This window comes from Tachyglossus aculeatus, chromosome X4 (assembly GCF_015852505.1).
Source record: "Tachyglossus aculeatus isolate mTacAcu1 chromosome X4, mTacAcu1.pri, whole genome shotgun sequence".
NCBI lineage: Eukaryota > Metazoa > Chordata > Mammalia > Monotremata > Tachyglossidae > Tachyglossus > Tachyglossus aculeatus.
In genome coordinates this window covers 60,098,691-60,125,779 of record NC_052098.1, presented here as the reverse complement: position 1 = coordinate 60,125,779, position 27,089 = coordinate 60,098,691, and the positions used below count along the sequence as shown (strand labels likewise).

Here is a 27,089-nt window from a genome sequence, read left to right as displayed (position 1 = left end):
GGCCGGGATTAGAACTCAGGTCCTTTGGACTCCCAGGCCCGGGCTCTTCTCCACTAGGCCATGCTGCTTCTCCTGTATTGCTCCTGGTGTGGGTATCCAGCGCTTAGAACAGTGCTTTGCAAATAGTAAGCGCTTAACAAATACCATCGTTATTATTATTATTATTAGAGAGGCTTCAAAGGATAGAAATACTGGTACTCAAAATCAAAAGGCATTGACAGAAAGGCAAATATGGAATCAACTTTTGATGATCTGAAGAGCAGATTACTGCTCTCAACCCTACCCTCTCTACTCAGCTCGACTCCCTCGCTCCCTTTCCCTTCGCCCCTCTCGTACCACTAGCCCCCAGCCCTGGATCACTGCCACTGTCCGCCTCTTATGCTCGAGCTGCCGAATGCTGCTGGCAAAAGTCTAAACACCATGCCAACCTCGTTCACTTCAAGTTTATCCTTTCCTGCCTTACCTCAGCCCTCTCCTCTGCCAGACAAAACTATTTCTCCTCCCTTATTGACACCCATGCCCATCATCCCCGTCAGCTCTTCCATACATTTAACTCCCTTCTCAGGCCCCCAGTTCCTCCACCTCCTCCTTCCCTCACCCCCAACGATCTGGCCTCCTACTTCATTAATAAAATTAAATCCATCAGGTCTGAGCTCCCCAAAGTCACTCCCCCACCTTCTCCAACCCCCCGGCTCTCAACGCTCTCCGCTACTCTCCCATCCTTCCCATTAGTATTCTCAGAGGAGCTCTCCTCCCTCCTCTCAAGTGCTACTCCGGCCACCTGTGCTGCTGACCCCATTCCCTCTCATCTCATGAAATCTCTCGCTCCATCCCTTCTCCCCTCCTTAACTTCCATCTTCAACTGCTCACTCTCCACTGGTTCCTTCCCCTCTGCCTTCAAACATGCCCACGTCTCTCCCATCCTAAAAAAACCCTCTCTTGACCCCACCTCCCCTTCTAGTTATCGCCCTATCTCCCTCCTACCAATTCCTTTCCAAACTCCTTGAATGAGTCATCTACACCCGCTGCCTCGAATTCCTCAACGCCAACTCTCTCCTCGACCCCCTCCAATCTGGCTTCCGTCCCCTACATTCCACGGAAACTGCCCTCTCAAAGGTCACCAATGACCTCCTGCTTGCCAAATCCAACGGCTCCTACTCTATCCTAATCCTCTACATTTTTCTACAAAAATGTTAAAGACATGTCACCCCGCTCTTCAAAAAACTCCAGTGGTTGCCCATCCAGCTCTGCATCAAAAACTCCTCACCATTGGCTTTAAAGCCCTCAATCACCTTGTCCCCTCCTACCTCATCTAACAATTCAGCCCTCACATTTCACTCTAACCTTCTCACTGTGCCTCCATCTCGCCTGTCTTGCCGCCAACCCCTAGCCCACGTCCTCCCTCCTCAAATCCGACAGTTACTTTCCCCTGCTTCAGAGCCTTATTGATGAGACATCTCCTCCAGGAGGACTTCCCTAAAGCCCCCTTTCCTCTTTTCCCACTCCCTTCTGCGTCACCCTCTGTTCTTCCCCCCACCGGCCCCACAACACTTACGTACACAGCTGTAATTTTCTTTTTTTATATTAGCGTCTGTCTCCTCCTCTACACTGTGAGCTCGTTTTGGTCAGGGAACGTGTCTGTTTATTGTTGCATTATACTCTCCCAAGCGCCTAGCACACAGTAAGATTTCAATAAATACAATTGAATGCAAAAAAGTACCCTTTTTCCCCTGTACCAAATAGGCGATTATCTAATCATCAATCAATTGTATTTATTGAGCACTAACTCTATTGTACTCTCCCAAACGCCTACCGCAGTCCTGCACACGGCAGGCCGTAAGCTTCTTGAGAGCAGGGATCAGGTCTACAAATTTGAACGTACTCATTCATTCCTTCATTCAATCGTATTTATTGAGCGCTTACTGTGTGCAGAGCACTGTACTAAGCGCTTGGGAAGTACAAGTTGGCCACATCTAGAGACGGTCCCTACCCAACAGCGGGCTCACAGTCTAGAAGGGGGAGACAGAGAACAAAACAAAACACGTTAACAAAATAAAATAACTAGAATAAATATGTGCAAGTAAAATAGAGTAATAAATTCATCCATTCATTCAATCGTATTTATTGAGCGCTTACCGTGTGCAGAGCACTGCACCAAGCGCTTGGGAAGCACAAGTTGGCAACACATAGAGACGGGCACATCTCCTCCGAGCCCTCATTTCCTCTTCTCCGACTCCCTTCTGCGTCACCCTGATTTGCTCCCCAGCCCCACGATACTCGTGTACCGATCCGTAATTTATTTATATTAATGTCTGTCTCCCCCTCTAGCCCGTGGGCTCTTTTGGAGGCAGGGAACGAGTCTACCAACTCCGTTATATTGTTACATTGTACTCTCCCAAGTGCTTAGCACAGCACTTTGCAAACAGTAAGCACTCGATAAACGTGACTGATGGATTGATAGAAGACAGGAGGGCCAGGCAATCATTTTCAGGAGCCCTCATGCCACACAAAAGCAAACTTGGCTCATTTAGGCTACTACAGTAAGGCTCTTGAGAAAATTTCCAGCTTCACCGGGCAAGGAAGATGGTGTAGTCATTATCTCTCTCCCTTCTTGTTTTCTCTTCATGTTACTTTTCTCTTTTGACCCCGTATTCTGCTGCTTGATCGACTGTTCTCTGTACAAATGCATGTTTCTGGGTGTTTGATGCCACATGCGCATCTCTGTGGGTATTTAGAGAAGCAGTGTGGCTCAGTGGAAAGAGCCCGGGCTTTGGAGTCAGAGGTCACGGCACTTGTCAGCTGTGTGACTTTGGGCAAGTCACTTCACTTCTCTGTGCCTCAGTTCCCTCATCTGGAAAATGGGGATTAAGACCGTGAGCCTCCCGTGGGACAGCCTTATTACCTTGTAACCTCCCCAGCGCTTAGAACAGTGCTTTGCTCATAGTAAGCGCTTAATAAATGCCATCATTATTATTATGATGTCTGTCTTGAGGGCCTCACATTAACTCCCCTTTTACTTCTTGACCTGACCTCTCTATGTACCCGATCCTAGTTTCTAGAGATCGGGGCAGCAAGTAGCAGGGGAGACCCCCAGTTTATAGAGGAAAACCCTGATCACCTGGAGAATGGCAGAAACCAAGTGGTGCGGACATTCCCTGTGCATTTCTCTCACGGAGAGGAATAGGGGCATGGATTCCCATAACAAAAATACTGAAAGTTGCTCCCCAAGAATTTTCCCCATGGAACCTAGGGAAAATCTATAGGGTCATCTGGAATGGGCACATGTCTAACGATATGGCTCTTAGGAACTCTACCTGCTAAGAAGCACAGTGGCCATTGGGGTAGTAATAATAATGATAATGATGATGGCATTTGTTAAGTGCTTATTATGTGCAAAGCACTTTTCTAAGCGCGGGGTGGGGGGAACAAGGTGGGGCTCACAGTCTTAATCCCCATTTTACAGATGAGGTACCTGAGGCTCAGAGAAGTTAAGTGCCTTGCCCAAGGTCACACAGCAGACATGTGGCGGAGCTGGGATTAGATCCCATGACCTCTGGCTCCCAAGCCCGTGCTCTTTCCACTGAGCCACGCTGCTTCTCTGTAGTAATAATAATAATAATGGCATTTATTAAGCGCTTACTATGTGCAAAGCACTGTTCTAAGCACTGGGGAGGTTACAAGGTGATCGGGTTGTCCCATGGGAGGCTCACAGTCTTCGTCCTCATTTTGCAGATGAGGGAACTGAGGCCCAGAGAAGTGAAGTGACTTGCCCGAAGTCACACAGCTGACAAGTGGTGGAGCTGGGATTTGAACCCATGACCTCTGACTCCAAAGCCCGGGCTCTTTTCCACTGAGCCACGCTGCTTCTCTAGCTGCTTCTCTAGCACAGTGCTAAGCGCTTAGTACAGTGCTCTGCACACAGTAAGCGCTCCATAAATACGATTGAATGAATGTAGGAATTCCTGCAACTTGAAGCAGGCCCGCCAAAGTCCTGCCCCGAGGCTCTTTAAGTCCCCGAGTACTGGAGCGACCAAGAGCCGGAGGCGTCCTCCATGGCTCTAACTCCTGCTCGAGACGCGCAGGGGAACACCGAGTATTCCTGGTCTGGCTAGGATTTTCCTGACTGACGGGGGGGACAGAACCAGGGAGTGGTTAGCATCTAGGGAGGGCACTGCTCCACTCCCAGGACCTGGACAGCCAAAACTTTTGGAAAATCCGCTTCCCCACAAGAACGATTTAGTACGGTTAGCGTCACAACATCGACAGGCAAGAATTTCCGCCGTTTCAGGAGCGTGGCCTACTGGAAGGGGCACGGGCTGGGAGTGGGAGGATGTGAGTTCTAATCCCCGCTCTGCCACTCGTCTACTGTGGGACCTTGGGCAAGTCACTTCCCTTCTCAGTGCCTCCATTTCCTCATCTGTGAAATGAGAATTAAATCCCACTCTCCCCTGCTTAGACTGTGAGCCCCCTAAGGGACAGGGACTGTGTCCAACCTGGTGCTCTTGTGTCTACCGCAGAACTTAGTACAGTGCTGGGCACACGGTGAGTGCTTAACAAGTGTCATTATTATTATTAAGACGACAAACACATTGTAGGGTTCAATAAAATCCCCAAATCAGAATTCCCCGCCACCCAAAGATGATTTCCCCTCTCAGGGTCGCACCTGCAGAGTTTCCGGGCCTCTACCAGTCACGACTACAGAAGGGAGAGTCAAAGCAGAGGCCTACCTATTCCGTTCCTAGCTTGGGCAGTGGCTGGCGAGTGGAGTCAAAACTCACCCACGCTGGGCAGCGGCGGCACGCGAGACAGTCGAGGGCGGAGAATCAAGTTTACTGCGCGGAAGGAGGCAGTGGTAAACCGCTTCCGTATTTTCACCAGGAAGACTCTACGGATACGCTACCAGAACGACTGCCGACGGAAGCGGGGTGCTCCGGGAGAGATGCATCCACGGCATCGCTATGGGTCGGACGCGACTCGACAGCGGAAGACGACAAAGATGATTTATTCAGAATTTAATTCAAAAGGGTTAAGAATGAACAAAGAAACGATGTAATTTTGCACATAGCTCTTTAGCCTCGTTCTAATATGTCCGGAGAATCATCCTGTAAGAGGCAATCTTAAAAAAGTTCTGAATTTTTATAGAACACTACCTCAGTGAGGTTCTTGAATTTCTAGGCTATTACTAAGCTACATAAAGTTTTAAATGAGCTCCAACTCTTCTCATACAACCTGTACTTGGCCTTGAAACGGAAGAGAAATCAATTCAAGAATAACGGTGTTGTGATTTGGCAAAGTCATTAATGTTCCTGGAAGATAACTGGTAAGCTGGGAGAAAAGTCACCTATTCCATCCATGAGTATCTCTGATGTACTGTCTAAATAGTATAGGAGGTTATATTATAACACTATGTCTGCTAGATTGTAGACTCCCACTGCACTGTAAACTTCTCGAGAGCAGGGACTGTGTACCAATTCTGTAAGCTATACTAAGCAAAGTGCTTATTACAGTGTTCTGCACCTATTAAGTGCTTAATACCACTGATCCCCCTAGAGTTTTATATATTACCTCGTGAGACCTAACAAATATAACCACTACAGCAAGAGATCACTTTTAAAGAACGTTTAGAAATGTAATACTTTAGTAGGATGGATATTTTTAAAAAGTGCAAAATCGAATCCTTCCCTTTAACCGAACTGACTGCTTGACTGCTAGAAAGACCGTTGGAGCAAACGAACACTAACTGCCCTGAGCCTCTGATTTTCTTTCTGGAGAAAGCTCTTTTCAGCTGGCATCAATCGACGATCACATTGCAGAGAAAATTATTACCTGACAGAGGGTCCCTGAATCCCCAACCCCGCACAGGTCCTAAACCAAACTTGTCGGCTGTTACCTCGCTGAAGAGTGAATCACGACATCTCCTTTGTTTAGTAAGTACTCGCCCATAATTTGCCAAATCGCAAATACGAGTGGATTCCCTTTGCTTTTTACACTTTCTTTGATGCGCCCGAGACCAAACTGCCAGCAGAAGAATCACTTGTTCTGCCCATAGAAAAGAATTCCTTGTTGGGAACCAAGCTAGTGAAGTGAGCAATACGGTTAGACATGGCAAAGAAAGCAGAAATGGCAGCTATGTCCCAGGCATCTTCCCGATCAAAACCCTGGGCCTCCAGCTTCTTGAAATGCTCCTCTGTGATGTCATCCGCCCGACACACAGCAAGAGCAAACTCCAGCATTGCCTCTTCCCGGTCGCTGAGGTCGGCCTGTTTCCAGTTCACGATGACCTGTGGAACGACAAGCGGCCGCGGAGAAAAGCTGATCTCAGTCTCCACTGTAAACTCACACCTTTCCCCATCAGGCTGGAAAAAGCCCTCTGATCTCAGCTTCGCCACTCCAATCAATCAATCAATGGTATTGAGTGCTTACGGTGTGTAGAGCACTGTACTAAGCGCTTGGGAAGTACAAGTTGGCAACATATAGAGACAGTCCCTACCCAACAGTGGGCTCACAGTCTAGAAGATCCTGCCCTGCTCTAAAGGTCATCTTCCAAGCCACCTTTGGAAAAGACAAGCCCTCGTTAGTCCCACAGTCCTAGCTCTGCCAACCTCTCGGCCATTTCGGCACTAATAATAACGACGATGGCATTTATTAAGCACTTTCTAGGCGCCAAAGCACTCTTCTAAGCATTGGGGTAGATACAAAGTAACCAATCAATCAATCAATCATATTTATTGAGCACTTACTGTGTGCACTGTACTAGGCACTTGGGAAGTACAAGTTGGCAACAGATTGGATACAGACCCTGTCGCACAGAGCTCACCACCAAAGTGGTAGAGAGAGCAGGAAGGTCATCCCCATTTTGCAGAGTGGGAAACTGAGGCCCAGAGCAACTAAGCGCAGGGCAGTGGCAGAGCTGGGATTAGAACTCAAGTCTCTTGACTTCCTGTCCCGCATTGTATCCTCTTTAGTTGGCCTAGTCGTTAAAAACATCATCCTCAACAGTATTTTTTCAGCCTCTACTGTGGTACAAAGGACTTAACTAAGTTCCTGAGGGGACAGAGATATACAGAAAAAGGATAAGTCTATTAATCATTGAGCTGTCGGTTATTGTTTTTAACTGTTTATTACTGATTTATCCACTTACATTGATGATCTACTTTCACAATCTTTTACTTTCTGCCTCCTTGGATTGTAAACTGATGGAAGGCAAAGACTACAATTTATACTTCTATATAATAATAATAATAACGATGATGGCATTTATTAAGCGCTTACTATGTGCAGAGCACTGTTCTAGGCGCTGGGGAGGTTACAAGGTGATCAGGTTGTCCCGCGGGGGGCTCACAGTCTTCCCGAAGTGCCGTGTTCAGCGCTTGGTTCGCAGTTGTTGAGCAACAATCATCGCTGACGATGATATTATTAACACTAAGCCAACGAAAGCAACTAAACTCATCCCGATAATCAAATGAAGTTACAGTAAGAGCACAAATTGGACGTCGACTTTCAAGAGGCTTTCCTGGACTAGCCAAGCTGTGAACTGGCTCTTGGACGTTTGCTACTTTGGCTATTGATGGCCCAAGGAATTTGGGGTCAGGCCAAGAGTATTTCATTCATTCGTTCAATCGTAGCTATTGAGCACCTACTGTGTGCAGAGCGCTGTACTAGGCGCTTGGAAAGTACAATTCAGCCCAAAATTGAGACAATCCCTGCCCACAACGAGCTCACGGTCTAGAAGGGGGGGAAGACAGACATCAAAACAAGTAAACAGGCATCGGTAGCATCATTATAAAGAAACAGAATTATAGACACATCAAAAAAACCACATAGAATTAAAATTATAAAGATGTACAGATATACACACAAGTGCTGCGGGGTGGGGACGGGGAGTAGAGGAAAGGGAGTGAGTCGGGGTGACGGGGAGGAGAAGGGGAGCTTAGTCTGGGAAGGCCTCCTGGAGGTGGTGAGCTTTCAGTAGGGCTTTGAAGGGGGGGAAGTGTGCTAGCTTGGCAGATTTGAGGAGGGAGGGCATTCCATGCCAGAGGTAGGACGCGGGGCAGGGGTCGACGGCAGGACAGGCGAGAACGAGGGACAGTGAGAAAATTAGCACCAGAGGAGCGGAGTGGGCGGGCTGGGCTGTAGGAGGACAGAAGGGAGGTGAGGTAGGAGGGGGCGAGGTGATGGAGAACTTGGTAGACATTGGTAGAGTATTCACCCTGACACCCTGCAAAATTGGGCCCCCGACCAATCTGACACTGGCTTTCAGCTTAAGGTTCCTGGAAACTTCCATCATCCTCTTCACCTCTATACACCCCCGGGACCCCTCCAGCAGTAGAACAAGACACCTCTTCTCTGGATTGCCCTAAGAGACCACCAGAGTAGCCCGGAGCGTCGGGGAGCTAGTTTGGGGGTGGCGAGTTTTACTCGGCATTGAGCGGCATCCATCCCTTGCATCCATCCCTTGGCAGGCATACATCCTGTGTAAGGATGTGTGGAGCAGATATGGCCAGCTGTGAAGGATACAGGAATGCAAGGGTCTACCCGAACAGGCCCGGGTAACGAAGATAGGTGGGGGGAGAAAGAAAGAAAGAAAAAGCTTAAGAAAGAGACAAAGGGCTGGAAAGACAAAGACGGAGAAGGCGCAGAATTGAACTTTCAAAGGCCTAAGGGATGAAGGCAGGGCAAGGACGGAAGTGCTGTTCACTACAGACCACAGTGTCTGAAGAAGCGTGAAGCTAATAGGTTAAAATAATAATAATAATAATAATGTGCATCTCCTCCAAGAGGCCTTCCCCAACTAGGCCCTCATTTCCGCTTCTCCCACTCCCTTCTGCGTCGCCCCTGCATTTGGATTTTCACCCTTTATTCATCCCTCCCTCAGCCCCACGGCACTTACGTACATATCCATAATTCATTTATTTATGTCTGCCTCCCCCTCTAGACTGTACGCTCGCCGTGGGCAGGGGACATGTCTGCCAACTCTGTTATACTGTACTCTCCCGAGTGCTCAGTACAGTGCTCCGTACCCAGTAAGCGTTCACTAAATACAATTGATCGATAAGCCATCCGCACAGTGGGTTTTTAAGCACTTAGGGCTCGCTCCCCCAGGAAGCGTGCCGGGAGAAACTATCCAATCAAATCGGGTTTGGATAAATTCATGAAGCGGTCCGCAATGGGTTATTTGAGGGAATATTAAGGTGGTAGAGGGGAAAGTAATGAAATGGGATGAAACATTCCTCATCACTAAGATGGATGCACAGGAGGGCAGCTGTCCCACAGTTCTTCCAAGCATCCAGACGCCCTTTTCGGAGCAAGGATACTGGGCTAGTGGGAGCCTGAGTCTGACCCAATAAAAGCAGTTCTAGTGACCCTGGGGTCATTCTTAACACACGACTAAGTGGTCGATGGGTATCTGTCTTATACGCTTCCTTTCCCAGTGGGTACGGGATGGAGGGTGAGGGCTCACAGACTGTCTTGTGCAGAGGTGGCATCCTGGTTCTGGACTTCACTACATCCATGAAGGCACACTCCCAAAGGCCTAGGGTCAGGAGGCCACTTGGAAGGATCATCGCGAACGCACAGGGGTATTCCAGTGATTTAGGAGCACACGTCCGAGGTGAAATTACAGATGGAGAAGCAGCAAAAGTATCGCGGTGCACTTGGAGTTTTCCCACTATGCACTGGTGGGTCACGGCACACTAGTCAGGAAGCCCGGTCAAAGGGCCAAAGTCTCTTCCCAGTCCACGAAGACTGGGAAGAGAGGTGTTGCAGTCCCAAACATCTGAGGAACGGCGAGGCCTAGCGGAAAAAGTACGGGCCCGGGAATCAAAGGACTTGGGTTCCCAGTTCCGCCACTGGTCTGCTGTGTGACCTTGGGCAAGTCACTTCTCTGTGCCTCAGTTCCCTCATCTGCCAAATGGGGAATCAATCCTGTTCTCCCTCCTACACAGACTGTGAGCCCCCTGTGGGATCTGATTATCTTGTATCTACCCCAGCGCTTACACGGTAAGCGCTTAAATAGCACAGTTAGTAGCAGTATTGGAGAAACACGGTTCTCAGACTCACTTTAGAAGTCGGGAGATTCTCCGGCCACAAACTAGGCGTAACGATAGCAGCCTCAATTGTATTTTAAAGGTGCAAATTCTAACCTGATCGGCCAGGACGGGGTTTTTGGAATAGACTCTATGAAGTGCGCTGTGGGCGACCACACAGTAGGAGCATCTATTAGCAGCACTTGTAGCCACAATGATGAGCTCTTTGTCTGCCTTGCTGAGTCGTCCTGAAGAAAGTGGAAAAAACACTTGTAGAAAAAAATAGAGACACACAACCCCACAAGTCCCCTCAAAAGGCAGACATCTCTGAGGTTTCGCCGGAGACCACCGGAGCTGGTCTATTGATTTTTCCCGTACGTCCCCCGTGGTAGAATCTACGTACGCACGGGGAAATGGTAAGTCGAGGGTGATTGTCCAATCAATGTAGACAACTATATTGTACTCTCCCAAGCATTTAGTACAGTGCTCTGCACAAAGTAAATGTGATTGACGGTAGACAGCTAATTGGGATAACTCCAGAGAAAAAAGAACACACCTCTATTTTTTTTTTTACTTAATAGCAGCTTTTTTTCTGACTCGCATCAGGTGAATGCCTCCCCTCTCCTAACTTGGCCAGAGAAGGCATAAGCATACTTTTTAAAAAGCAGTTGCAAGTGTGTGGGTCAAATAGTTCTAAAAAAGAAGGCTATTCCTCTAGAGAGATAATGGAAAGATGAATTAGGTCAACACAGCGCATTACGACAGTTCTGTTCACATGTACTTTCAGGTTCAGCATTCCAACAGCCTATTCTAGCTTCATTTTAAGCATCAGGGTGGTTGACACACGTCTTTTGGAAAACTATTAGAAAGTGACGAGGATCAGAATTTTCCCCACTAACACAGCCTGAAAAAATATAAAGGTAATGGTTTACCTGTTTGTTTATTGATAATGGCATTGTAGTAAGCGAAGAAAGCTCTGAATTCTTCAGGCCGATGAGACAGCACCTTAAACACATTTGGCAAAAATCCAGTCTGTACAAAAAAGGGGGGAAAAGTGGGTGTCGTTAAAATAAAAGCAGCATTACTGTTAATAGTTGAGTAGCCACCAAATAGTAGCAGCTCTATAGTAAAGCAGGTACATTTAAAAGTCAGTGTCTGTCCTGGAGGAACATATATTCTAGAAAAAAGATGAGCCCCATGTGGGAAATGGACTGTGTCCAACCGGATTAATCTGAATCGACCCGGCGTTTAACAAATGAGAAGTGGGGGGGAAAGAGGAAGAAGAAAGCAGGGAGGAGGGAGCGGAAGAAGAATATACCTTTACCTTTTTTCATGGGTTTTTTGTTTCTTTCCAATGGCTACTATGACCTTTGCTTGACACAAAGGGAAGCCATTGCAGGTTTTTGAGAGGGGACAGATGTCAGCAGAACCCCATTTTAGCAAGGTGATATGGGCTCCTGAATGCAGTACAGACTGAAGAGGTTGGCGGCGGAGAGACCAGTGAGAAGACTGAAACGGTAATCTAACTGGAAAACGATGAGGGGTGGAACCAAGGTGGGGGCCATTTAAGTGCAAAGGAAGTGGGGGAGCCAAGAACTATTCTGGAGAAAGAACTGGCAGAATTTCGTGACGGACTGAATGTTAAGATACCGAGGAGTCAATCACATCAATGCTGTGAGATTTTGGGTCGGAGAAGACAGTGGTGTTATTGATGATATTGACGATGATAATAACTGCAGTATTTGTTTGGGGTTTTTATGGTATCTATGAAGTGCTTACTACGTGCCAGGAACTGTACTAAGTGCTCTACTTAGATACAACATAATCGAGTTGGACACGGTTCCTGTCCCACCTAGGGCTCAAAGTCTCAATCCTCATTTTATAGAGGTGGTAACTGAGGCACAGAGAATAATAATAATAATAATAATGGCATTCATTAAGCGCTTACTATGTGCCGAGCACTGTTCTAAATGCTGGGGTAGATACAAGGTGATCAGGTCATCCCACGTGGGGCTCACAGTCTTAATCCCCATTTTACAGATGAGGGAACTGAGGCCCAGAGAAGTTAAGTGACTTGCCCAAAGTCACACAGCTGACAATTGATGGAGCTGGGATTTGTCTCCGAAGCCCGGGCTCTTTCCATTGAGCCACGCTGCTTCTCTGCTGAGGGAACTGGGGCACAGAGAAGTTAAGTGACTTGCCCTAGGTCCCACAGCAGACATGTGGCAGAGCCAGGATTAGAACCCAGGGCCTCTGACTCCTGGGCCTGTGTCCTTTCCACTAGACTATGCTCTTTTGTTAAGCGCCTACTGTGTACCAAGCACTGTACTAAGTGCTGAGGTAGCTACAGTATATGCAGATCAGACACAGACCCTGGATCACAGGTCTTTGGGGTTTTTTTTAACGGTATTTATTATGCACTTACTACGTGTCAAACAGCGTTCTGAGCTCTAGGGTCGGACAGAGCCCCTGTCCCACATGGGGCTCACAGTCTAAGTAGGAGGGAGAACAGGTATTTAATGCCCATTTTACAGTTGAGGGAACTGAGGCACGGAGAAGTGACTTGCCCGAGGTCATAAAGTGCAGGAAAGTGGCAGAGCCAGGATTAGAACCCAGGTCTTCTGACTCCCAAACCCGGGCTCTTTCCACTAGGCCATGAATGCTGGGAAAGTTAGGAGGAGGTGTGTGGTTTAGGAGGGTCCCTCGCGGGGGTTTCGGTTTTGGGTCCCCTTTTAGCCTCCATCCCCCTTGAAGAACTCATTCACTCCGATGGCTTCGACTACCATCTCTATGCGGATGACCCCCACATCTCCATCTCCGGCCCTGATCTCTCTCCCGCTCTGCAGGCTCGCCTTTCCTCCTGCCTTCAAGACATCTCTACTTGGATGTCCTCCCGTCACCTCAAGCTTAACACGTCCAAAACAGAGCTCCTTATCTTCTCACCCAGACCCTGTCCTCCTCCTGACTCCCCCATCACTGTAGACGGCACCACCACCCTTCCCGTCTCACAAGCCTGTAACCTTGGCATTATCCTAGACTCCTCTCTCTCATTCAATCCACATATTCAATCCATCGCTGAAACCTGTCCCACCTCACAAGATCGCTGAAATCCGCCCTTCCCTCCCCCCTCCACCCAGTCATGCACACAGGACCTGGGCCACTGCCTGTGGAAGGAATCGCCAATCCCCCGATCGATCTCGCCGGAGAAGCAGGACAGTGATTTGAACAGGGAATGCACCAAGGTGAAAATAATGTGTTAACAATTCAGCCATTTACAACTAACAAATTAGTAGCACTCACCCATTTTTTGTTGTTGTTTTTTATGGTATTTCTTAAGTGCTGACTATGACAAAGGGCTGGGGTGGATACAAGCTAATTAGGTTGGACACAGTTCCACATCCTATTTAGGGCCCACATTCTTAACCCCCACCTTACAGATGAGATAACTGAGGCACAGAGAAGTTAAGTGACTTGCCCAACATCACACAACAGACAAGTTGGTGCCCCAGGTTCTTACAACTCCCAGATAAGTGCTCTATTCACTAGCCCAAGCTGCTTCAATGACTTGCCAACACTGGCCTGTTAGTAGCTAAGGACTTACTAACATTTATCTATTCACTGTGGGGAGCTCCCCATCTGAAAGCCGCTAAGTCAACCGCCTATCTACTAGAAGAACATGCACTGCGTTCTTTATTAATAATAATAATAGTAATTGTAGTATTTAAGCACCAGGCACTGGACGGAGAGCTGGGGTGGATACAAGCAAATCGGGTTGGACACAGCCCATGTCCCAAATGGGGCTCACGGTCTCAATCCTCATTTTACAGATGAGATAACTGAAGCCCAGAGAAGTGACTTGCCCACATCAGACTAGTGGCAGAGTCAGGATTAGAACCCATGACCCTCGGATTCCCAGGCCTGTGCTGCTTCTAGCTCAGCTGCTGCAGCTCCAGACTTTCTTTTCTTGAATCCCCTAGGCTCCCCACGTGCGCTTAGTCCCTTCTTCCCCCTGGCCAGTATCCCTCCTCATCCCCCTCCACTGGCCCTCCTCAACTCACTCCCCTCCAGCCCCTCCCCATCTCCTGTGCTGCCCACGACCCAACCCTGACATTCTGTTCCATCGCCGCCCTTCTTCATCTCCCTCCTCACCCCTTCATGCTGCCCACCCCCCGCAGACAAGTGTGACCTGTGGAACCCCTGCTCCTTTACGGGAAAGTTCCCCTTCATTCTCGACCTGTTGCTGTCCCAGTTACGACTCCTACTCACCATCACTGAAACCTCAGATGACACTGTCTCCCCTGCTGCTCGTCTTCGCCCACTCCACAAGACTCAACTGGAAAGGGGGGAGAAGTTGGCTTCCTTCTCACTCTACAGAGCCACTACGCCACCTCTCCCATCCTTCTCTTTACATTCCTTTCAGTCCACAGCAAATGCCCCTACTAACGATGGTATTTGTTCAGCACTTACTATGTGCAAAGCGCTGTTCTAAGCACTGGGGAGATCAGGTTGTCCCACGGGGGGCTCGCAGTTCGAATCCCCATTTTACGGATGACGTAACCGAGGCACGGAGAAGTTAAGTGTCCTGCCCAAAGCCACACAGCTGACAGTGGGCGGAGCCGGGATTTGAACCCATGACCTCTGACTCCAAAGCCCGGGCTCTTTCCACTGAGCCGTGTTCTACCCAATACGGTTACTAGTAACAGCTCATCTACCACCCCGCAGCCCCCTCTTCCAGTACTCTGAACCATTCTGATCTCTTTCTCACATTTCTTCTCTCATTCTCAATCTCGTATTGATCCCTGGGGACTTCAACTTACATGCGGTTGTCCCTGACGATGCTTCCACTGCCCACCTCTTCTCACTCCTCAACTCCAATGGCCACCTGCTCCACCCCACCCCTCACCAACTTGGGTACACACTCGATCTCATAGTCCCTAATCACTGCACAAATTCTACCCTCACCAACTCTGAAATTCCAGTAACAAACCAAAACCTTACCTGCTCTCTCTCCGACAAATTGGCACCCTCACTACCACGCTTTCTACTGAACACAATCCCCTAGCTCCCCATCCCTCCGCCACCTCATACCACTAACCTACAACTCTTCATCACCTCCACGGTGTGCTTTCTCTGATTATGCGCTCTGTCTGCACAGTATGGTTGGTGGAGATCCAGACACCTGTGTGTCCTTGTCCACTTTGAATTCATTCTTACCTGCTTCAGTTTTGCCTTCTCCTCTTCCTGACAGAAATAATTCTTCCAAATGCACTCTCACACCCCTTGCTCCTGCCAGCTGTCCAAGGCATTTAACCTCCTCCCCAAACTTCTTACCCCTGTCTTTCCCCAGACTGAGACCCCTTTTTTTCCTCTCCTCCTCCTCCTTCCCTCCATCGCCCCCCCCCTCCCTCTGCCCTACCCCTTCCCCTCCCCACAGCACTTGTATATATCTGTACATATTTATTACTCTATTAATTTATCTGTACATATTTATTACTCTATTTTATTAACGATGTGTATATAGCTATAATTCTATTTATTCTGATGGTATTGACACCTGTCTACTTGTTTTGTTGTCTGTCTTCCCCTTCTCGACTGTGAGCCCGTTGTTGGGTAGGGAACGTCTCTATATATTGCCGAGCGCTTAGTACAGTGCTCTGCACACAGTAGGTGCTCAATAAATACGACCAAATGAATGAATGAATGAATGCACACAGTAAGCGCTCCATAAATATGAATGAATGAATGAATGAATGGTGGAAAACCTACGGGGATCTGGCGGGTGGCGGTGGGGGCTGGTCGGGGGTTGTTACCCAGGACACTGTATCTGTAAAAGTCATTTGAAATGACACTGAAAATATCTGCAGTCTTTCTGCAGACCCTATTTAAATCAAAGAAGAAATGTGGGTTTGCCACTACCAACACCTGATTTACCAACGGTAAACTCAATATTAAACAATTCACTTTTCTTGCTTCATAAGTACCATTCCTGAGGCCGGCTACGGCTAACGGGCATCGACCGGTTCACTGGATTCCGCACCAGCTACAATTACGTGCAACCCTCGAACGCGGCTCTAAGGAGAACATATTGCTGAATCCACTCTGGAGGTTAGGAAAACAAAGGGGAAAAAAAAAACTCGGCCACATCATTAGCTACAATTGGGAGTCACTAGATGCCCGTTCTGGATGCAGAGTTCAGAAAACAGTCATTAAGCCAATACTGACAACTAGCTATCCTTCTTAGGTTAATATAGCCAAAGGGTGAAACTTTTCTCTTTGAGAGCAGGGATGAACTTGAGGCAGAGTTTTGAGGAGTGGGGCTCTTGGGGGGCGGGGAGAAAGGGAAAAAAAGGAGCGAGGGGGAGAGGGAAGGGAGAGGAAAGTTACCCCAGGCTTTCATGCTGTCTCCATCTTCTATCACTGCCACCATTGCTGCATCTGCCATCTCCAGCCAGGCAGCAATAGCTTTGGCTCTAGCCCAGAACAGGCCAGCTGTGCTGGGGCTAGTCTCATAGGGTGGCAGAGGCAGAAGACGGCGGCTCTGGGGTTCGGAGCGGCTAAAAGACCGCCCGGCTCGGCCCTGTGAGATTTACACCATCGCCACGGTGGTTCCAGAGCCCCGTTACCCACCTGATCCCCAGAACTGACCCTAGGCTATCTGGGAGTGAAGCGGGCGAACGGCTCGGGTGCTGGAGGCGAGAGATGCCACCAGTCTGGCTCCAGAAACCAGCAAAGGGGGAGAGAAAACCCTGTAACGGCCAGGGTCAATCGATCGAGCTCCTACTGGGAGCAGAGCACTGTACTAAGCGTTTGGGAGAGTACAACGTAACAGAGTCGGTAGACATGTTCTCTGCCCACGCCGAGCTTACGGTCGAGGGAGAGCCTCTTGGCTCCTTATCTAGACCTTTTCCAGCTTCAGGAGGTGGGGGGGGGTGGATAGTTTCCTTACCTTCCCCTAGCCCGTAAGCTCGTTGTGAGCAGGGAACGTGTCTACCAACTCTGTTATATTGTACAAGTGCTTAGTGCGGTGCTCTTCGAACGGTAAGCACTCAACCAATACGGTTGATTGACTGATGCCAAATCCCGTGGAAGCGGCTGTCTTGGTTTAGCCTATCTGGGTTCTTGTGATACATAAAAGCGGGACTCTGTTCTCGCAGCATCTTATGTGCAACCAGCTTCTTAGTCATCAGCGCATAACATGCTTTCACAGGCTACATTCCTCTTCACATGAGCCACGAAGAGCCCTTTTTTATCAGTTGGGAATCCTGATCCCCAAAGATGACATAGGTCTCAAACCACACCTTCCCTCCCCTCCCACCACCCGACACATCTCATACAGAAGCATTCAACCTCATCGGATCCCTTCCTCTGCCATCTGTTTGCACCAGATTTCCCCATAATTACTTCTTTCGTTATTATTATTGATGATCATTTTCAAAATAGTGGTATTCGTTAAGCATGTTCTATGTGCGCTAAGCGCTGGAGCAGACACAATATAAGCAGATAGGACACAGTTCCTATCCCACATGGGGCTCACAATATAAAGGCGAATAAGATAATGGATGAAAGATTCCGCAGTGCTAATGCAAACATTCTTGTCATTTTTTTTCTTGAATTCTTTCTGTTATGATCACTTTGGGCTGACACGGGATTTCAGTGTACTTGTAAAATTTTGCTTGCGTCCTAAATTGCTGATCTAAGGCTACCTGAAAGCTGCGCTTCAGATTTTGATTTTCTCTGAAACCATAAAGGGTGCAGAAATGTCTTCATGGAGTTTCCTGATTTCAGCTCACAGAGACAGGGAACTTGAAGCCAAATTTACACAGTAGTTAGAGGAAGCCTTTCCTTGGTATGAGAAAATGGCCTCCTCCTAACGCCAAAGATACTTCTGTGGTTCCTTTCTGGCAGCGGGAATGACAACTCAACCCGATTACTCAGGAAAGGTGGCAGAATGGAGGGGCGGCGGGTATTTAGAGCTTTTTGGTATAGCTCCCCTCCATCAAAGCCAGGCAACCTAGATACAAAGATATCTAGTTATACTTTAGCATTTTGGGATTAAAAGTGCCCAGACACAGAATATGCCTTTCCAGATTCAATTTGGGTGTCTTAGTATTCTTTCAAAATCATCCGACAGACTCTCCTATGAATCGATTCCTCATTGTGGCGGGAGAGTCTGCATAGGAGCATGAAGTTTAGGGGTAGGCCGTATAAGGCGGCCCATAATGGAAAGGCGCCCAAACCGAAGCGTCAAAGTCAATTCACCTGTGCTGGGCAGCAGCGGCATGGAAAAGAGTCAAAGGCGGATGATCAAGCGATCAAAACATTGATCAAAGACGACGGCAGAGACTCAAGTTTTTACCTCACGAAAGAAAGGAACGGTAAACCACTTCTGTATCTTTACCAAGAAAACCGTACGTCTACACGCACCAGAACGATTTTATGAAAGAAGACGGGACGTTCTGAAGAGGGTGTGTCCGGAATCGCTATGGGCCGGAAACGACTCGACGGCATTTGAAGAAGAATCTGACAGAGATGCTTCTAGCTGTCTTTTCAGTGTATTTCCATAATATTATAAAGTTCTACCACAGAGAGAGCTCTAGGAAACCACTTCAGAACGTATGGGATTGAAGGGGGTAAAGATGCCTAATAAGAAATCTGGTCAGTCAAATGTGATACGCATGGGAGACAGAAGCACTCCACTGCCCCTCTGATCAGAATGAAATCTGGAATGAGGAAGAGAAGGCTCCGCCAGAGGAGACAGAAAATCTGCGGTATCGCGAAAAAGCATAGCCAAATCTTGGAATCGAATGCCGTCTGAATCAGAACGGCTCTTCAGTTCCTGAAATTCCAAAGAATCTTCTCAACTCTGTAGAAGATGTTCTTACCTTCTGCTCGACTTCTTCCATGAGCTCCACGATATCGAAGGGCAGGTCCTTTTTGTAGGGAACGGGATAGCGTCCAGGAGGTTTGGTAGAATTTGCAGGCTCATTACTATATGCCTCATTTGTTGTTGCCACTTGGAATCGACTCCAAAGACCACTTAACATGAAACGCGATGAAGACTAAAGGAGATGCGGGGCAGGGGAGGGGGGAGGAAATCAGGACATTTTTGTTTGGTATTAGATTTTTCAGTCAACTTTTTTCCTTCGTGAGAATAATCTAAAATTACAGGATTTAAGTGTATTTCATGCTTACCTTACCTTATAATAATTATGGTACTTGTTAAGTGCTTACTATGTGCCCAGCACTGTTCTACACGCTGCGATAGATACGAGTTAATCAGGTTGGACAGAGCCCCGTCCCCCATGGGGCTCACACGCTTAAATCCCCATTTTACAGATGCGGTAACTGAAACCCAGAGGAGTTAAGTGACTTGCCCAAGGTCACACAGCAGACACGTGGCGGAACCAGGATTAGAACCCGGGTCTCTCTGACTCCCGGCCCGTGCTTTATGGGAAACATATTTCAGATGTCCTGTTCATTGATATATTTTTAAAAATCGTTATTAAGAACATCTAAGCAATGTTATTACGGAGTCAAACCAAAGACCCAGCCAGGCCAGAAGTCTGCCTCTGTGTCCTAATGGTTGGGGATGCATCATTTGACCCTAACTGACCTGCTGTATTAAGACACGCTTGTTTTGGCAGTGTGGCTCAATGGAAAGAGCCCGGGCTTTGGTGTCAGAGGTCATGGGTTCAAATCCCGGCTCCGCCAACTGTCAGCTGTGTGACTTTGGGCAAGTCACTTCACTTCTCTGGGCCTCAGTTACCTCATCTGTAAAATGGGGATTAAAGCTGTGAGCCCCCCTTGGGACAACCTGATTACCTTGTAACCTCCCCAGCGCTTAGAACAGTGCGTTGCACATAGTAAGCACTGAACAAATACCAAAATTATTATTATTATTACCCTCCAACTTCAAAGGATGCCCCTTCCCTCACTAGACAGGAAGCTCCTTGTAGGCAGGGATCATTTCTACTAATCCTACTGTACTCTCCCAAAAACTGAGCACAGAGCTCTGCACAGAGTAAGCACTTAATAAATACTGATCCTGGTGTTCGGGAATTCAGTGAATAACACGTGGTACATTCCCCCTGTCTATCCCCTTTGGGAGTTTGTAAACTCTACTCATTTTAATCATGCCCTCTCTCAGCCTTCCATCTAGCCAAACTGGAGAATCCCAATATTTTCCATCTTTCCTCAGCTCCATCTTGGTTCCTCCTTCCCTGTATCCTCTCCAGCTCTACTATGTACTTTTAAAGCTCGGCAATCAGAAGTGCACACCATCGCTCAATGGTATTTAGTGAGCGCTTCTACGTGCAGAGCACTGTGCAAAGCGCTTCAAGAGAGGACAATACAACAGAGTTGGTAGACACGATCCTTGCCCTTTTGAGGATTCTTTAGCTTTCTTCTCTATCCCCTGCCCCAGGATGCCCTGTATTTTGTTGACCATTTTAGCTGGTGCTGCCGAATGGTTGGCAGAAATAGACAACAATAACTCCAAGGCCTTTGTCCTGTCGTGATTGAGTCCATCGTCAGGTTTCTGTAGTTCGGTTGATTTTAAGCACTAAGTTTGCAAAGTGATTAACTTTTTTTTTCTCCTAAGTATTCACTTTAGAAGAACAAGAAGCTACTTGACAGAACTCCTGTTATCTAATCACATTTCTGTGCTGCTGCCATCTTCCTCGTCTCTTCACGACTAGCAATGAAAAACTGCTTCACAGGATTAACTCGGGCAGAGTAAGTTGAATAGATATTCGGAATCAATACTAGTACCTAGAAATTAAGTTCCACGCTTAATTTGAAGTTGGCATCAGGAAAAATGTCCAATTTTTTCCTTCTGTCAACTTTGAAAAGTTCTGAAATTTATCCCTCACGACACATGAAACTTCTGGCCTGACCAAAAAAACAACTGCTCAGGCCTGTAAAAAGAAGGATACCAGCCCCCACACCAATCTCTTTTAATCCTGGGAACGTCATTCTCATTCTCGGCTTCACTGACACTGTCTTCTCCTCCTCATCTCTCTGGCCGCTCATCCTCAATCTCTTTTGCGGGCTCCTCCTCTGCCTCCCACCCCTTAACTGTGGGTATCCCTCAAGGTTCAGTTCTGGGTCCCCTTCTACTCTCCATCTATACTCTCTCCCTTGGAGAACTCATTCGCACCCATGGCTTCAAACCACCAAATCTGCATCTCCAGTCCTGATCTCTCTCCCTCTCTATAGTCTCACAATTGAAGGGAAATCTCCTCCATAAAGCCTTCCCTAAGCCCTCATTTCCTTCCCTCCCATTCCCTTCTACATCATCCCAAATTGCTTTCTCTATTCACCTCCCCACCACTTACACACACACCTGTAATTTATTTATTTATATTAATGCCTGTCTCCCCCTCCAGACTGAAAGCTCACTGTGAGCAAGGGATGTATCTGTTATATTGCTATATTGTATTCTCCCAAGCACTTAGTACAGTGCTCTGCACCCAGTAAGTGCTCAATAAATATGACCGATTTATGACATTACTAGGCTGAAAAATAGCATTTCAACTCTTGGTATCAGGTAATCTCTCCCGAGACTAGTACTTAGCGCTTAGCTAAGCGCTTACTGAGACTTAAGCACTTAGTACAGTGCTCTGCACATAGTAAGCGCTCAATAAATACGATTGATTGATTGAGACACCTTCATTCATGGGTTTGAACCCCGGCTCCACCACGTGCCTGCTGTGTGACCTTGGGCAAGTCACTTAACTTCTCGGAGCCTCAGTTACCTCATCTGTAGAATGGGGATGAAGCCTGTGAGCCCCACGCGGGACAACCTGATCACCTTGTATCCCCCCCAGCGCTTTTAACAGTGCTTTGCACATAGTAAGCGCTTAACAAATGCCATCATTATTATTATCATTATTGCGATAAGCCCAGACATTCAGAATTTACATGTGTGCCCGAAGGAAGACATTTCACATCTCTCAAACTTGTGAATTTCCACACCAAAATAATGGAAAGATAAATAACTAGATGAGAAATAATGTTATGAATTGAATAAAACATTAGTGTTCATAGCCAGGGTACGGCAGTATCTTGAAAACTTTCAATATTAAAATTCCTTTAAGTATTTACGCAGGAAAAAGGCCCATTATCTAGGCACTGTTAGAATAGTAAATTGAGATTTTTCCGGTAGCTAATAATCCGCACTCCCAACATTTTATGAACTCTCAAGTGAAATACTTGTCAATCCCTGGGCATGTCATCCCCCTCCTCAAAAATCTCCAGTAGTTGCCTAGCAACCTCCGTATCAAGCAAAAACTCCTATTAGCATCAAAGCTCTCCATCACCTTGCCCCCTCCTACCTCACCTCCCTTCTCTCCTTCTACAGCCCAGCCCTCTGGTGCTAACCTTCTCACTGTGCCTCATTCTCACCTGTCCCACCCGTCGACCCCTGGCCCACGTCCTACCTCAGGCCCAGAATGCCCTCCCTCCTCAAATCCGCCAAAACAATCACACTTCCCCCCCTTCAAAGCCCTACTGAAGGCTCACCTCCTCCAGGAGGCCTTCCCAGACTAAGCCCCCCTTTCCCTCTGATCCTCCTCCCCTCCCCATCGCCGACTCACTCCCTTCTGTCTACCCTCCTGCCCCCACAGCACTTGTGTTTATATGTAATTTTTATAATTCTATTTATTTATATTAATGATGTGTATATATCTATAATTCTCCTTATTTTTATTGATGCTATTGATGCCTGTTTACTCGTTTTGATGCCTGTCTCCCCCTTCTAGACCGTGAGCCCGTTGTGGGCAGGGACTGTCTCTACTTGCTGCTGAATTGTACTTTCCAAGCGTTTAGTACAGTGCTCTGCTCTCAGTAAGCGCTCAGTAAATACGACTGAATGAATCCCTGGAACACAGGGGCATCGCACAGTTCAGTGTGCATTTCATTCACACTGAATGAAAAGCACTAGAGAATGAAAAGCATTAGCACTAGAGAAGCAGCGTGGCTCAGTGGAAAGAGCCCGGGCTTTGTAGTCAGAGGTCATGGGTTCAAATTCCGACTCCACCGCTTGTCAGCTGTGTGACTTTGGGCAAATCACTTAACTTCTCTGGGCCTCAGTTACCTCATCTGTAAAATGGGGATTAAGACTGTGTAAGCCCCCCCGTGGGACAACCTGGTCACCTTGTAACCTCCCCAGCGCTTAGAACGGTGCTTTGCACATAGTAAGCGCTTAATAAATGCCATTATTATTATTATTATTCAGTTCAGTGGATCCTAGTCCTATGGAAACCCTAGAGCAATGGTTGCTAATGAGGCCACCAATGGATGTTACTCAAACCCCAAACTGCTTCAAGCACTTTAGGTGGCCAATCAATCAGTAGTATTTATTGTGCGCTTATCATAGACGCTGTAAGAAGCATTCAGGAGAATACAATACACCTTGGAAGACATGCTCCCTGCCCACGAGGAGCTAACAGTCTACAGTTAGTTAAGGGGGCTTTGGGGATTTGGATTAGCTGGAAGAATACATCTGCGCAGCTGCGTTCAAGGAAGTTTAAGCTTTACACTGCCTTTTCTTAGAAATTCAATTCCAGGGTAGAGCATTGGACCCACACTTCCTCTTATGGGTTACAGATATTTGATTTGGCTTGTTTTCTCTGACTGTTGGCCAATGGTTCTCAGCCGACTGTGGTGAATTACAGGTCCTGGATTCCGTTCATGGCTATGTGACCAGGTTGCTCAACTTCGCGATCCCTCTTCTGTCTTACACAACAGAGAAAACAACAACTGCGAAAAATGTAGTGCCCCTCCAAGTTTAAGGGGGTTTTTTGTTGTTGTTCAATCCATACCATAGCTAAAAACGAATTAAACGGCACGCTTTGGGGAGTACGCATGATAATAATAATGATGATGGCATTTATTAAGCGCTCACTATGTGCAAAGCATTTAAGAACCGGTTCGCTACCGTGAACCTTAAAACTGTCTCTTCTTATTTAGGGTTCACATCCGTAAACAAGGTTAAAGTGGCCGAGAAATTTCTGCGAGAAAGCTCACGGTGGGCAGGGCCGGTGCCCACTCTGTTGTGTTGTACTCTCCCAAGTGCTTAGTCCAGTGCTCCGCACTCGGTCCTCGGAGCTCAGTAAGAACCACGGCTTGATCGACAGCTAAAATCTCAGCCCTGGATGGGGGAGAGGGGACGGGGGGAAGGACACACCTGCAAAAGTCAGAGAAAAACTTGAAAGCCCCCCTGAAACCATGTTCAACAGAGCGATGGGGGGTTTTTTTACCATGAGTTTCAGATTTCGCTCAAGTCCAAAGCAATTGGCCTCCCACCCCCTCAAACTGTGAGCTCGTTGTGGGCAGGGATTGTCTCTCTTTACTGCCGCATTGTACTTTCCCCAGCGCTCAGTATAGTGCTCTGCACTCAGCAAGTGCTCAATAAATAATAATAATAATGATGATGGCATTTGTTAAGCGCTTACTATGTGCAAAGCACTGTTCCAAGCGCTGGGGGGGATACAAGGTGATCAGGTTGTCCCACGTGGGGCTTATAGTAACAATCCCCATTTTCCAGATGAGGTAACTGAGGCCCAGAGAAGTGAAGCGTGACTGTGAGCCCACTGTTGGGTAGGGACTGTCTCTCTATGTTCCCAAGCGCTTAGTACAGTGCTCTGCACACAGTAAGCGCTCAATAAATACGACTGATTGACGGATTGAAGTGGCTTGCCCAAGGTCACCCAGCTGACAAGTGGCGGAGGCAGGATTCGAACCCACGACCTCTGACTCCCAAGCCCGGGCTCTTTCCACCGAGCCACGCTGCTTCTCTAAACACGACTGACCGAATGGACGACCGAGCCGGGAGGGAACTTGTTGGGTAGGGATGGTCTCTATCTGTTGCCGAAGCGCTCAGTATAGTGTCTGCACACAGTAGGCGCTCAATAAATACGACTGAATGAATGAATGGTGGATTTCCAGTCGGTTTGAGGGGATTTTCCCCACACTGGGGGGGCCACTTTAAAACGGCAGCCCCCAAAAAAAGCTCTTTCCAGGCCTGCCTCAAGGCCTTCCATCCCTCCTTCCCAAACGGCCTTTTCCAGTCGTTTCGCTGGGAAAGTTGGAAAAACTCCGCGGGACGAGAGCAGCCGCCGCCGCCTCGGCCGGGTGAGGAAACGGCGCGGCCGCCATCGCCTCAGCGGCCCCCTCCCCAGAGCCCCCAACCCGCCCGCCCCTTCTCGGTGCCCCAGCGCTTAGAGCAGTGTTTGGCACAGAGGAGGCGCTTAGCAAATACTACCATCTTCCCCCCCCCCGGGGGCCGGCGACTGACCTGGGGCCGGCCGGGCCCGCTGAGGAGACGGCCCAGGAGGGCGGCCATGGCGCGAGCCCTGAGGGGAGCAGGTAACTCCCTCCCTTCCTCCTTCCTCCCCCGCCCAACGCCCTGCCTCTTTCGCCTCATGCAGCCTCGCCCTTTATTCATTCATTCATTCCGTCGTATTTATTGAGCGCCTACTGGGTGTCGAGCACTGGACTAAGCGCTTGGGAAGTCCAATTGGGCATTTATCTTTATCTTTTCCCTCAGCTTTCTTCCCCCCTCCGTCCAGCCTCTCCCTTTATCTTTTCCTTCACTTTCTACCCCCCTCCATCGGTTCATCCAGCCTCTCCCTTTATAATAATAATAATAATGGCATTTATTAAGCGCTTACTATGTGCAAAGCGCTGGGGAGGTTACGAGGTGATCAGGTTATCCCCCGGGGGGCTCACAGTCTTAATCCCCATTTTCCAGATGAGGGAACTGAGGCCCAGAGAAGTGAAGTGACTTGCCCAAAGTCACCCAGCTGACAAGTGGCGGAGTCGGGATTTGAACCCATGACCTCCGACTCCAAAGCCCATGCTCTTTCCATAGAGCCACACTGCTTCTCTTTTCTTTTCCTTCATTTTCTACCCCCTCCATCAGTTCATCCAGCCTCTCCCTTTATCTTTTCCTTCACTTTCTACCCCCTCCATCAGTTCATCCGGCCTCCAGCCTCTCCTTATGTTGTCTTTTCCTTCACTTTCTACCCCCTCCATCAGTTCATCCAGCCTCCCCCTTTTATCTTTTCCTTCACTTTCTACCCCCTCCATCAGTTCATCCAGCCTCCAGCCTCTCCCTATGCCTTTTCCTTCACTTTCTACCCCCTCCATCAGTTCATCCAGCCTCCAGCCTCTCCCTTTATCTTTTCCTTCACTTTCTACCCCCCTCCATCAGTTCATCCAGCCGCTCCCTATGTCTTTTCCTTCACTTTCTATCCCCTCCATCAGTTCATCCAGCCTCTCCCTTTATTTTTTCCTTCAGTTTCTACCCCCTCCATCCAGCCTCTCCCTTTATCTTTTCCTTCACTTTCTATCCCCTCCATCAGTTCATCCAGCCTCTCCCTTTATTTTTTCCTTCACTTTCTACCCCCTCCATCCAGCCTCTCCCTTTATTTTTTCCTTCACTTTCTACCCCCTCCATCCAGCCTCTCCCTTTATCTTTTCCTTCACTTTGTACCCCCTCCATCAGTTCATCCAGCTTCTCCCTTTGTCTTTTCCTTCAGCTCCCTACCCCCTCAATCAATCACTTCTATTCATTAAGAATTATTACTCATTATTATCATTATTCATTTCTTTTTTTTTTTTCCTCCTGGCTCCCTCCTCGACCCCCTCTCGCTTCCCCCCACCCTGTCCATGGAAGGAACACAGGGCTGGGAGGCCCAAAACCCGGGATCTAATCCCAGCCCCACCGCTTGCCTGTTATGTCGCCTTGGGTAAGTCATTGCACTTCTCTGGGCCTCGGTTTTTTCACCTGGAAAATGGAGATAATAATAATAACAAAGATGGTATTTAAGCGTTTACTATTTGCCAAGCCCTGTTTTAAGCGCTGGGTTAAGTACAAGGTCATCAGGTTGTCCCACATGGGGCTCACAGTCTTAATCCCCATTTTTAAAATGAGGTAACTGAGGCACACAGAAGTGAAGTGACTTGTCCAAGGTCACACAGCAGACAAGTGGCGGAGCGGGGATTAGAACCCACCACCTGACTCCCAAGGCCGTGCTCTTTCCACTAAGCCACTGTTCT

At 48.0% G+C, this 27,089-nt stretch overlaps 1 protein-coding gene across 2 annotated transcripts in view; it reads right to left on the bottom strand.

Moving 5' to 3' along the window:
* Positions 1-25,407, bottom strand: part of DCAF10 (DDB1 and CUL4 associated factor 10) — a 61,339-nt gene extending 35,932 nt beyond the window's left edge. Inside the window, exons 1-5 of one of the 2 annotated variants that reach the window (XM_038769422.1) lie at positions 25,324-25,407; positions 18,908-19,084; positions 10,958-11,057; positions 10,143-10,273; positions 4,987-6,281 (exon numbers count right to left, since the gene is read on the bottom strand). In XM_038769422.1, the coding sequence (XP_038625350.1) occupies positions 5,985-6,281; positions 10,143-10,273; positions 10,958-11,057; positions 18,908-19,084; positions 25,324-25,371 (753 nt within the window). In that variant the 5' untranslated portion in view covers positions 25,372-25,407 and the 3' untranslated portion in view covers positions 4,987-5,984. Of the gene's footprint in view, positions 1-4,986; positions 6,282-10,142; positions 10,274-10,957; positions 11,058-18,907; positions 19,085-25,323 lie in introns of those variants that run through there. The other variant, XM_038769423.1, reaches the window with a different exon arrangement.
* Positions 25,408-27,089: the final 1,682 nt, after the last annotated feature.